This window comes from Diorhabda sublineata, chromosome 2, assembly GCF_026230105.1.
Source record: "Diorhabda sublineata isolate icDioSubl1.1 chromosome 2, icDioSubl1.1, whole genome shotgun sequence".
NCBI lineage: Eukaryota > Metazoa > Arthropoda > Insecta > Coleoptera > Chrysomelidae > Diorhabda > Diorhabda sublineata.
In genome coordinates, this window is record NC_079475.1 from 37,164,765 (window position 1) to 37,178,434 (window position 13,670).

Sequence of the window (13,670 nt, forward strand, 5' to 3'; positions counted from 1 at the left end):
AATCGTTTTTATATACAAAAATATTTTGAAACTAGTTAATATCGGAATATAACAATAAAATCATCGTGAATCGTCCTGTATAAGAGCGTACTAATTGATAATACAAAGGTCTATGAGGTATATAAAAAAGTAGAGGTGAGCTCAAAATAAACGAGGCCAAGGTCTGCTTATATTCGTAGTACAAAATTTAGAACGTTATTACGAATTATACTAATGACTATATCACATAAATAGTTTATAAGCAAAATTGAGTTACATACACTATATATATATATATATATATATATATATATATATATATATATATATATATATATATATATATCTATATTGATTATAATAGAAATTACATTCTCAACATTTTATTCAAATCGCTTTTGTCTGTATATTGTATGTAAATCTTAAAATTGATCTACACACATTTCCATTCAGATACACTAGTGCCACCTTTTCAAATAAATATTAACTAATATCGATATTACAGAATTTCTCTACGATTATGTATAAGGTATATTAACTAACAAACTAGATGGCGCAAGTGTGCAGAAAAATAAAATATCACGTAGAACGTTGCACAGCAGCTATGAAAATGTAAATAGCCCAATTTAATCGATAAATATTTTCATTCTGTGAATATTCAGACGTAGAAAATCTAGTGTTCGTTCAACGTAGATATAATCGAATCGATTTACCTGTCTTGTTTAAAATTGAGTGCCAAAGTGTAAAATACCTGATTAATTGTCCAAAATGTCTAACCGGTAAATATATCAAATACCAAATTAAAAAAAACTTACAATGAAAATGGCGGATAATACGATAGTAGCAATCAAAAACAATTGTGAATTTATTAATAGCAAGTGTGTCGAGGTTAAAATTAACGAAAATACAAAAGCAAGTTGCCTCGCGGATCAGAAAACGATAACAACAAAATTCCTGGATGGTATTTTTAATAGTTCCGATATTTCTACGCAAGAGGAGGCTGTTGAGGAATATTTGGCGGGAAATGAAAAGACTGATTTCAATGAAGAGTTTCTACCTTGTGCGGATAATAGTGAAGAAGGAATTTCTTTCAAATCGGAAAATGTACTTGAAATCAACAACGAATACGAAACTACAGAAGAAGATGTAATTCGAAGTAAAAAAGATATTGCTAGGGATCAATCAAAACGTAGTGCTGGAAGTAGCTATGTTGTTAGGAGTTTGAAAAAAAGGAGTATTAAGTGGTAAGTCATAAATAACATTTATCATATTAATTTACTTGTTTATTTACATAGTATAGGAAGGAAAGTTTTATTTCTTTTTATTAAATGAACATTAAGTTTTGATTGAAGTATGGAATTCTACTTTTAACTGTATTGGGTATTTTAGATACATATATAAGCTTAGAAATTCGCTGTTAAATAATGTGTAGTATTATATTTACCTTCCTCAGTATTTATTGAAGCTCGTTGACGAGAGTACACCATCAAAAGTTGGATAAACTGCCCTACTTCTTTGTATATAATTTTTAAACCACATACTATAGATTTAAATATGTTGTAAAAAGAAATTTTGTAGAAATCGATGATTATGAAAATTTTAATGTCAAAAAGTAAATGCTTTTTTTATTATTATTAACATCCACCTCCTGCTTGTGGTGTATTGCTATTATAACCAATTTAATTCTCTTGAATATCCTCATCGGTCAATCAGTACTATAACACTTCTAGAATGTTTGGTAACTGCATAATCATAAAAACAAAATGAGTTAAAAGAGAAAAACAATAGCCTATATAATGCCAATTTCTGCCCTCTATTTTGATAAATCAGTAAATGAAAAATAAACAAACGTTAATGAGATTTTACTCACAAAAGATGTATCATATTTTTTTCTTCTAGGAAATCATACCAATTTAACCACCAATCTAAACAATTCCATGGTTTTTTTGCATATTTGTTCTTGATTTTAAGTCTCTTTTCGTAAATATTGTTTTTTCATTAAAATGATTTCTAACATTTGCACAATGCTAAAACACTCTGGTTTACATCATTAATTTAAATCTGTAGGATTAATCCTCACTTGAATGTAGATTAAATTTGAGAATAGAATAAAAAAATTGATGGTTTTACTATGGGGCCATTGTTATCAAGTATTATAGAATAACATAAATATTTTTTTTTAAATTATTCAAATAGGCCCACATAAGGAATTGAATATATAAATTGTCTATGTGTGAAATTTGGAAATTAATTTATTATGATATGATTTACCCTTCTAAAAAATAAGATAGGAAAAGATTTTTTTTAAATTAAAAAAAATGTTCATTTTGGTTTTTTTTATATCCAGATGGGTTCACGCTAATTGGGTCGAAGCCCCTTATACAGAGTATCTCAAAATGCTCTAATGAGGAAATATATAATGTATCATTTTATATTCTATTGTAAAATTGAGATTATTTGTTTGCTGTTTATTATTATTTAAATTTTTCAGAAAAAAAAATCGTCTTGGGACTAATTACCCTATAGTACTTATTTTTTTATGAAAGAATTTTTATTTGTTGTATCTGAATTATTTCTTGCTATTTGGTTCTTTGAGTTAAACATCCTCTAACAGCCGCTATGGGGCTCCATCTTCATTTCCAACTACGAACCATTAGTCAAGTAAAGTATAGCAGTAGTTGGTAATAATGTGAAGTAAACTTTAGTTGATATATTCATAGCTCGAGATAATTTAAAAATCTGGATTTTAAAGACACTTATTATTTTACCCAATTACCCATATACAGAAGTTTGCCGTACCGCAGACAAACCATCAGAAATACGATTTCGGATAGAGGGAGCTCGAGATGCGTTTTAACAAAATGAAGAAACTATATACTAGCAAAGATATTTCTCTATAAGTAAAATTAAGACTGATAAAGTGCTACATCTTTTCTTTTTTGTTCTGTTGTGTATAGGCTAGGACCACAAACTGAAAAACACGCTTTTAAAGCACACCAAACTAAACAAATAAAAATAATTTTTAAAATAACCTTAAAACAATAATGATGAATGAGGCTTTATAATTTTTAATTTGATTTTTTAGCTTCTTTAAACTATATTAATATTCACTATTCAGTTTTTTAATTGATACCACTTTTCTTACATACCTACATCTCGTCGTAACTTGTATCAAGCCGTAATGGTGTAGTTGGTAAGGTTGTCGAAGTGCTTAATTTCCAACATGGAGATCGGAGATTTGAATACTCTGTCGAACGGTTTTTTTATTAAATAAACCACTTGCTCTTAGTCCAAAGGAGAGATAAAACTTGCTCACAAACAAACTCACATACAGGTAAGTTAATATAAGCATGTGGATATATACTCGACGGAGTACATTACCAACATGGAAGTTATGGAGAGACTAAGGAAAGAGAACGAATTCCTACCAAGACAAATGATGACGAATATTGGAGTTGATTGTCTATGGCAAATTTGATAGTATGAGGGAACTAGGGAGTAAACTAGATAAGAATAACCTTGTTAATAGATAATGTTCGCAACGGATGAGGCAATGAAAGAAGAAGTTGGCAATAATGTGAAATAAACTTTAATTGCCATATTCATATCTGGAGATAATTTCAAAATATGGGCATTATAGATACCCATTATTTTACTGAATAACATTTTTTTTTATAACCTATATATTAAACAAAGTTTTCTGTAATATTGACAAACCCTGTATGATCCCTGTCAATGAGGGTAAAAATATCGGTAAAATGGATTAAGGAACTTGAATTTAATATAAATTCGCGTCAATACCTTTCAAATGATTAAGTATTAATTATTTTTTTTGTATCAGTCTCCGGCAGGTAACAGGTAGAACAAAATGTTATTTTTCTACCTAAACTTATCGGATTGATTGTTTACCAGCTCGTCCAAACGTTTTAATTCGTAGAATTCATACCCGGTTGACGTCAGAGCGGTTCACACTCAAGCTGGGAGAGGGTAAAGAATTGAAAGGGGGTGGACGAACCGAGGGGCATAATCCCTAGCTTTAGAAAGTATTTATGATCTCTTTCTAATATTATCTACAATTAAGGGTCAGAATGGTGCAACGCACGCATTGTGCACCATCGTTTCTATGCATCCCTGTATTGTTTAGTAATCTTTGCCTATGCATTCTGTGTAAATGCAGCGTCTGTCAATAGTGGAAGTGTATGTGTTTACATGTAGTTATTTTAAAATTTTGGTTTTTGGTGAATTTTTTCATTAGGTAAGTCATTATTATGTTAACAATTATTACTAACGATTTTTATTTGTTATTTACTGATTGGCTATCGATCTAATTACTTGTAAATTATTTGCTATCAATGATTCGTATTTAAAGAATTTTATTTTGTTCAATTTATTTAGGAATTTTTGCTTTATCACTTTAACAACATATAACAAAAAAGTTTTCAAAGAAATTAATGTAAAATTTTGTTTTTTTCTTTTTTAAATATCTTTACTAGAATAAAATAAAATGTTCAATAATTTTGAAGATTGTAATAAGTACCTATGTAGTGGCAAGTGATATATATATATACATACAGTGTGTCCGATGAATTTAACATTGGTAACATAATTTTTTGATACATCGTCTATTTTGATAAATCGGTTGAAAACAACAGGTAAAAATTGACGTTTCGACCTATATTTTCTATTAAGCGAAACCGAAAAAACAAACGATTTATCAAGAAAAACATATAAAACGTAACAATTGAATTTAAAGTACAGATTATAATAGCTTCCTGGTTTACAGTTGCTTCCTTATATATTGGGTTGGATCTTGTAGCCTAGCGTCTAGTTTGTACACCCGTATCAAAATAATTCCAAATTCTACGGTTACTGGACCAAAAAATAACTATGACGTATCCCTAGAAAATAATATTTCGACAATTGTTTGATTGAACGATTCAAAAACTCTGTTTGTTGCAAAAAATTCTCTAGCAACTCTGTTAATTTAAGGAGATGCATGGTCATACAAGAGTGATTGGATCTAGTAATTCCACATGTTTTCAATTGGATTCATATCAAGAGAGTTCGCTGGCCAAAACAAACTCCTGGAATGTCCTTCTTCTCGTACGTCCTGAATACTTCGCCCGCGATGTGGTCGGGCGTTGTCGTCCATAAACACTAGGTTTTGACGTATTACATAGATTACTCGTGTAATAAATTTTGATAAAGAAAAATTGTTGGGGAAAAATAAAGTTTATGTAACTACCTGGTTCTCTTCAGATTCTTTATAGAATGTCATCACTAATTCGTCCAATTTGGTTCTATTGAAAAAAACACTCATTTCAAACACCCTCTAACGCTTGGCCAACCTCTTTTCTACCAATACCAACTATTGATTCCCCTTTATTCAAAGTCCTTTCAAAATATGTCCCTTCTAGTTTTACTTATAATTTCTACCATAATTTGCTATGAGTTGAGAGCTAAATTCGTAATTCCCTCGATCTTTCTTATCAGTTTATTCACATTATAGACAGTTATTATGAGTCTTGACGAGATTAGGAAGCTACGTTCTTCAAAATTATTGACATTTATTATATTTTGAATCGTATTAACCAGTAATTCGAATCTTTCAGTGCAGTGTCCAGAACGAAAAAATGCCGCAGTGCTACGTTTCTTCTTGTTCAAATTATTACGGTAAAACGCGAGGAAACAGTAAAATTATTTATCACATGATACCAACCGATCCCGAATTGCTTTCAAAATGGATAAAAGTTTGCCGTACTGGTAAAGAACCGCCACCACCTCACGCTAGAGTATGTAGTGAACATTTTTCCGAGAATTGCTATCAGAGAGATCTACAACACGAGTTGCTCGGTTTACCTCTTCGAAGAAAATTGAAATTCGGCGCTATTCCAGATTTAAATTTGCCTTCAAAAAATGTTAAACACAAAAAGCAAGTATTAAAAGATGTCGATTGTCAAAATCAAGTTGAAATTAGAAAAACTAAAGGTAAAAAGATTACCAATACCAAGAATTATGAAAATGTATCGTCAAATGTTGATACCAAACAAAAGGAGAGTTTATTGAAAAAATTAAAAGAACAAGTTAGTTTTCTTGAAGGTATTAATATTGAAGCAGTAGCTGTAACTACTAAAAATGATATTCCTAAACATTCGGGAAAATTTAAAAAGAAAGAGAGAATAGTTATATTAAGGAAAGTTTCAAATGATAAAAACGACACAGTTAATGATGTTGTTACAATACCTGTTGATACCGATAAAGAGGCGGATAAAACGGAATCTGCAAATAATTCAAAAGGAAATTATACGAAAAGAAAGTATAAATCAGAAGGGAATAGTGACGAAACAAATACAAAAAAACTAAAGGGTAAATATCAAACAAAAGAAAATATACAATCCGATGATACGAGTGAGGTAGTGGATAACAGAAAACATATCGATAAAATTCCGAAACTAAAAAAAATTAAAGAGGAAAATATAAATAAAATTAGAAGACCAATGCGGTCGAGTATTAGAATTGCGAAAAAGAAATCTATCGAAAGTTTGAGTGATTCGTTTACCGAAAAAATCAACAATATGAAAGAATGTAATAAAGGCGAACGATTTACGGATAAACTAAAATTTATGGCCAAATTAGAACTTAAACATGAGAAAAACAATCACGAAGTGATCGATTTAGATAAATTTTTCGAAGAAATAGCTGATAAGGACTTGAGCAATCTCAGGTAAGTCAACTTGTTTTTGTCATTTTAATGTAGAATTGTAGAAGGAATCCAGATTCACGATGAAATGAATTTAGCTTAAGTCCGGCTCACTTTATTCCAGTTTAGTGCTGGAATGCTACTAGAATAATGTAAACCTGCACTGGAATGTACAATTTCCGTTAGTTAACTGAAAACAACCAGTCAACTCTTCATTTTGTTTCTTTGTACATAGAATATGTGTTTGTGGCATGGAATTTTATACACCAAGACATGAGCCTATTCGCCATGTAAAAAATCTGTGTTACCGCTTTTGAATGAGTGGAATAATTAGGACGATAAGATCCAGTTTATCATTGCAATTGATTACTGGACAGTTATAACGATGATCAGGCTTTAGGTTTCGTCATTTAACAATTTAATCTTTTGAGATGGAAGAGAAGAAAAAATATATTTATTTTTCAACGTATTCTCCTTTTAGATCCATACCCTTTTTCCAGCGATGATCAATAAGTTCGATATTTATTTTTATAATAAGAATCATCAAGCTCCTTAAAATAAATATTAACTGTCGACATCACCTCTTCATTATTGAAAAATCTTTGACCACTGAGCCATTTTTTCGAGACTAGGAATAGAAAATAATCCGAGATGGCTAAATCTGGCGAATAGGTATCAATTCAAACTTAATTCATTAATTTTGGCAATTGAAATAACGGATGTGTGAGATGGTGCATTGTCTCTTTCTTCTTGGCCAAATGCGGCCGTTTTTGCTTGATTTCTAGCAATAAGTTCGCATAATACTCGCCGTTGATAGTTTTTCCTTTATCAAGATAGTTAAAGAAAATTATCCCACGCGCTTCCCAAAAAACGGACGTCATGATTTTGCCAGTAGATGGAACGGTCTTTTTCTTCTTTGGAGCCGGTTCTTCCTTTTCAGTCCATTGTTTTGATTGGTTTTTATTTCGGGTGTGCAGTGGTGGACCCACGTTTCATCCACTAAACGGCACCTGCGAAGTATTGCCAAACCCTCGATCTTCATGACACTATTTGTGTTCCATTGTGAGAAAACACCCATCTTGCTTACTCTCAGTCGACGATCATCCAGGACCACTTTGTGGATTTTCTTCAGCATTTCACTTCATTTGGTCGACCACTGCGATGCTGGTCATTGCAGGGCTTTCAAATAAAATTATTGAATCACATACACACATGTTTATAAATTCACTGAAAACGTTCACTATTGATAGCTGCAAAACAACGTGGCGTCTTCAAACTTGAAGCATATGCTGTATAGATTGTGTACTTTCTTTACAAGCAACTATCGCCGTCTCTAGGTCAGGCCAGGTACCTCTAGGACCATCTTCGCATAGTTATTAAAGAAGGAAAATCTTTCGAGACTCAAATGGCTCGTAAAGCTCCAAGAAATATCATTTAGAAGAAAGATTTCTAAGGAAAATACATGCGTTATTGTTTAGAAAACAATTCTCTTGAAAAATAGAAGCATAAAAGTTGAAGTAGATCTTTATTAACATTAAAATCGCGAAAACCACATATCGATATCTCTTTTGTGTTTTAAGATATTTTAAGAAATGTGTTAATTGGGGAATTTTTTCTCAAATGTCTAGTAGGTTTACGAAGTAAGTTTTTTTTATTATTTAAAAATGTTATATCATCGCTTAGGTTCTAACACAGCATCCAAAAAATGTTTTTTTCGATCTGTGAATGTCATTCGATAGAAAATCCAAAGATGCACCTCCAGACAACTGATCGATCTATAAATTTTCAAAAAAATATGTCATATGATCGCGATAAATAAAAAAGAAGTTTTTTTTGCTCTCCTGAAAAGTTTTCATTTTTACTTACACGGTTGGACAAACAGCATATGTGGGTAAGACGTGGAAATTATTTTATATGGCCACCCAGATCCACAGACCTAACTCGCATTTGTTTTTGAGGAACCAAATAAAAGATTGTATTTCCACCAAGAGACATGATTGAAAAAATACGACAAACAATACGAAATATTTCAATGGCAGAAATTGAAACTGCTGTCCTATCCACCCGTCAGCTAATGATTTCAGGTATAGCAAATTATGAACACCTAGGACACCACTAATTAAGCAGTTGGTTACCAAATCCGTTAATTGTTAAATTTGTTACATGGTTAACTTAATGATTTTTTCGCATTGTTAGTAATATTAGCCATCTAGCAACAATAATATGATTATTATTTAAATTACTGCAGGTAGGTTATGCCGAAAACTTTTCTTCCACAATAAATTTCTTTTTGAGTGAGAGAGGAATGCTTTATTGCCAAAAACTTGTTAAATCTGTAGACCAAAGCTTGTAAAAGCTGAAAAACAAACATAAAAATAACCAATAGGTGATAATTAGTCCATAGCAAAAATTATACCAGTATGCAGCATGTCCATAATTAAATATAATGGGTAAACCAGCCCAATAGACGACATGAGGTTACCGCTATTTAAATGATAATTCAGATTACTTTTAGAGGACTCGAGGACTTTAATTTTAATTTTAATACTCCAAATGAAACAACGGCCTCTAAAATTCACGTTACCAATTAAATTGGCTAGAATATATATTTTGTATTGCTGGAAAAAAGCTCCTTCAAACAACATCAAGTTTATAAAAATCAGCTAAGCTAACAAGGTTCCCGCTCTCCCCCACCTGTTATTTGAGGAGATAGACTAAAACTTGTGGAATGGAAAACGCGCAAAATTTGTTGAAGAATTCGATTATCGTACATAAAATCCACTTATTGAGTTAATTTTGGAAAATTCCGCGTTTTTAAATCAATAATTTTAAACACGGCCTCTAGTGGTGCACCTAAAATTCTGGAAATAATTTCCATGTAATTCTTTGGTTGTAGTTTTTCCCTGAAACTGTAATATACCATTCCTGAGATATGACCGTCATGCATAATGACACTTTGCCATAACAAATTTTCTCTTCGTGAAAAAATCAATCATAGAATTAGAGCGTAAAAAAACACAAGTAATATTCGAATTTTAAACAATTCAGATCACTTTGCCACTATCGTTAGGTCTAGAATTATTTGTATATAGCTGACTAATTCATTAAACTTCAGATCGTTCAATTCCTATCGAAGAATTTATTTCTTAAACTTCCTTGTTCCCTGTATACTGTATTAAACTCCGTTTCCATTGTTCTTGATTAAAATAATAATTTACTAACGTTAAAACGAAACAAGTATAGTAAACCGATAAAGCAGACGTAAAAATATTTCAGTTTTCCAAGGTTCTTTTAGCAGGGCACAATTTTCAATTGGAACCTTGAACCCGCCTCGCCGTGGCGTTCACAGCAGAAGTGGCACGAGGCCAAATACATACCAAACCGCATAATATTTCGTTCGGCAAAGCAATTTTGACCTCTAAATGACCTTTGCGTTTGTTTATTAATTTGTCCGTGTGATTTTGGAGGACTCTGAAAACACTAAAAAAGCTATAAAATTAATAGAAAACTTCTCTTGTTGAACAATGCAAATATTACAGTGTGGAATTTATTCCACGTATTTCAATAGTAGGGCGAAACATCAAATATTACGCTTTACGTGACGACTACCTTAAAGTCGCCCTTCTACTTCCAGCGTAAGGCGATGGGCGGCATTGTGATTACACTTTGAAGGTGATAGCCACAATTTATGGATGGAATATATACCAATTTAGATTAGTGCTTATCAGGATCTCGATTTGAACGCGTCGAACAATTTTAGTATTAAACGGCGAAGAAAAGAAAAACAAAGTTTAGTGTCCACCCTATTAAGAAAGTACGTCATGACTATTTCGAAGAATCGAGAGAAAACTAGAATGAAAAAGAACTGGGAACATGCCAATATTTTCTGAGCAGGAATTATATTTAACATTTACGAATTGAAAAAATGATCACAGGTCAAGAAATATAAATATAAGTCCTTTTAAGTAACTATAAAGCAAAAAAAAAGAAATAACGGAAAAATATCATATTAATGCTCAAATAAAACTCGGTTCTACCAGAAGTCGACACAACTGTACATATAACATTACTCAATAAATAGTGTAACTGACACACAGATGGCGTTGCCATTGTCAAATCCATATGACGTTTATTAAGTACCAACTTTCAAAAGACGTGTAAAATTTCGATTTGTCAGAAAAAGTGACAGCCAATTAAGTGATGCTAATTTTGTTATTTTCAAAATAAAGGATTTAAAACAATTTCGTGTGTTAATTTATCATTGATTCTTGATAAAAAAAGTACTGTACAAGCTCAGCAATGATTTCAAATTTGTTATATGGACTCTGCTTATTGGTTTGTTGAATTTAAAAGTGATCGTACAAACGTTCTGCTCGTCCAATATAACACTTATAAGTTCATTCATTCATAAAAATAATTAAAATTCTTCGTCAACGACAAAATAATTCCATATCGTACATATAACATCACTCAATACGTCGTGTGACTGACACGCAGATGGCGCTGTCATTGTCATATCCATATGACGTTTATAAAGTACCAACTTTCCAAAGACCATGTGTAAAATTTGATGACATTTCGATTAGTCAGAAAAAAGTGATGGTGAAGCTACTTTAGTGTGTTAATTTATCATTGCTTCTTGATGAAAAAAATAGCGGACAAGCTCAGTAATGGCTTCAAAAGTGTCATCCGGAAATCCACAAATTGGTTATATCTAATCGTAAATGGAAATTGCGTGAGATAACTGAGGCCGTAAAAATATCAGAAGGCTGTGTGTTTACAATTATGCACGAACATTTGACCATGAGAAAGCTTTTTTCAAAGTGGGTGCAGCGTATACTCACAGTCGATCGTGTTGATGATTTGGAGCAGTGTTTGGCCATGTTTACACGTAATAAATCAAATTATTTGCTTCGATATGTGACAATGGATGAAACATGGATCTACCACTTCACTTCGGATCCAAAACGATCATCATCTAACTGAACTACAGTCGGTGAGCTACGTCCAAAGTTTACAAAGGCGCAACAGTCAGCTGGGAAGGTTATGGCTTCAGTATTTTGGGATGCGCATGGAATTTTATTCATCGAAAATCTACAAAAGGGAAAGACAATCATTAGCGAATACTACATAGAGTTGTTGGATCGTTCGAATGCAAAAATCAAAGATAATCAGCGTTATATGTCGAAGAAACCGTATGGTAACGATGGTTAACTATAACGAATTACGATTTGGTCCCAGTGACTACTGGCTATTCGTTGATCTCAAAAAAATTTTCGCCAAAATAAAGAAATTCAGCTCAAATAAAGAAGCAATTGCTGAAGCTGAATCCTATTTTGAGTCGTTGGAATGATCGGATTGCGTTTATAAATAAAATGGGTTTTTGGCAAAAAATGTATTTTTTGTAGTTAGACACACGACTTATTGAGTGGTATGTTATTTGTTGTATGTCCCTATTAAGTGACCCAGAAATATCGTTTTGATTGTTGTATCCTGAAACATATTAAATTTACTCATGCTTCCCAAGGGCCTCGTTGTTTTCTTCCTGCAACCTTTCTTTTGAGTTAAGCTTTTCCGTTAAAGTCTATGGTTCAATGAACGGTAACAGTCATTAAAACATTTTAGTCAATATTAATAGTATTTGACGTAAATTTTTTCAAGTCTCTTGTCTTTTGAAACCACGTGTTGATGGATGACCAACCATGTCGGATTAAGAGGAACAGCCTTGGATTTTTCATGCAAATCTTGCCAGCAAAAATTTCCATACCGAAAGGTTTTTGACGGATGTAAATTGGTCGCAAATGTAATATCTGCAATTCGAATTTTCTAGACTACATACCTGCATCTGTAGGCACGGAATAGATGAATGGTTATTGGGCATATATACCCCGAGTGAACAGAAGAACAGTGAAGAAAATTTTACATTTTCCAAAGATAGTGTCTTGAAAAGGGAAGAAAAAATTTGGAGCTTTTGCCGAAGGAAGCTGTATTGTGTTTTACATTATTAGAACGGAGAACTTACTATCCAGGATAAAAGATGCTCACAATCACGGAGCATTCGAAACGGAAGTGTGTGGAAAAACTTTTTCAAGTGCATGCAATATACTCGTATGATTGAAATGCTCAAATTGTTTATATATAAATTTGCCACCGTCTTCCTTATTTTTGACATCTAAGAATAGAAAAAAGTCACTTAAAGTCATATCCGGAGAATACGAGGGGAGCGAAAACCCAATTCATGCAACTTTGCATGAAATATCATCTTCTTCTTCGATTTGGGCCGTTTTTTCGCGATTTCATCTTTCAAATACTCCAATCCGGCTACGGAATAGTCGCTGTTTATGGTTTTTTCTTTTTTGACTCAGGCGCATTCCAAAATACTGAGTCGTAAACAACAATATCAACTGTGCTTTTCATAAAGTAGCAAGTTTTCATGGACAATCTGTTTATATTGTTATTTTATATTATACTAATTTTTCTAGGAAATGACCTCCATGTATTATGCAGTTGTGTATGCATAAGACCTTCAATTTATTTCTAATTTTAAACAACTTTAAAGATAAGGTTTCATCAACTACATAGTGTGACCCAAAAATAAACGACACTTTTCTCATAACTTTCATTATCTTCTTAGATTCCGCCATATTTCTCATGTTATCTGTCAAAATTTTATATAAATCGTAAATAGTTACGTTGTTTTTAATATATGATATTTTTTCGGCACGTGATAATGCAACTTATTATACAGTGCTTTTCAGATAAAAGTATCCACCTTTAATAACTTTTGAAATACTGGTATTTAGAAAAAATCCAAAAACACGTCAATTTATGTTGGAAGGGGCAAGCATTATGGCTTATTTAAACTTACTGGAAAAGCCACCCCCTCACCCCTAGCAGCATCCCCTTTATTTTTTTAAATTACTTTTCATATTTTTTATGTAAAATTTGGATACTCCTCTTTGAGCTGATTTCAAAAATGTATAATACTTGT

The 13,670-nt window shown here is 32.0% G+C and overlaps 1 protein-coding gene across 2 annotated transcripts in view; it reads left to right on the forward strand.

Annotated features, from left to right (window-relative positions):
* The first annotated feature begins 540 nt into the window (after positions 1-540).
* Positions 541-13,670, forward strand: part of LOC130453024 (uncharacterized) — a 42,322-nt gene continuing 29,192 nt past the window's right edge. The window contains exons 1-2 of one of the 2 annotated variants that reach the window (XM_056792604.1): positions 4,273-4,576; positions 5,592-6,703. In XM_056792604.1, coding sequence (XP_056648582.1) covers positions 4,562-4,576; positions 5,592-6,703 — 1,127 coding nt within the window. In that variant the 5' untranslated portion in view covers positions 4,273-4,561. Of the gene's footprint in view, positions 1,224-4,272; positions 4,577-5,591; positions 6,704-13,670 lie in introns of those variants that run through there. The other variant, XM_056792605.1, reaches the window with a different exon arrangement.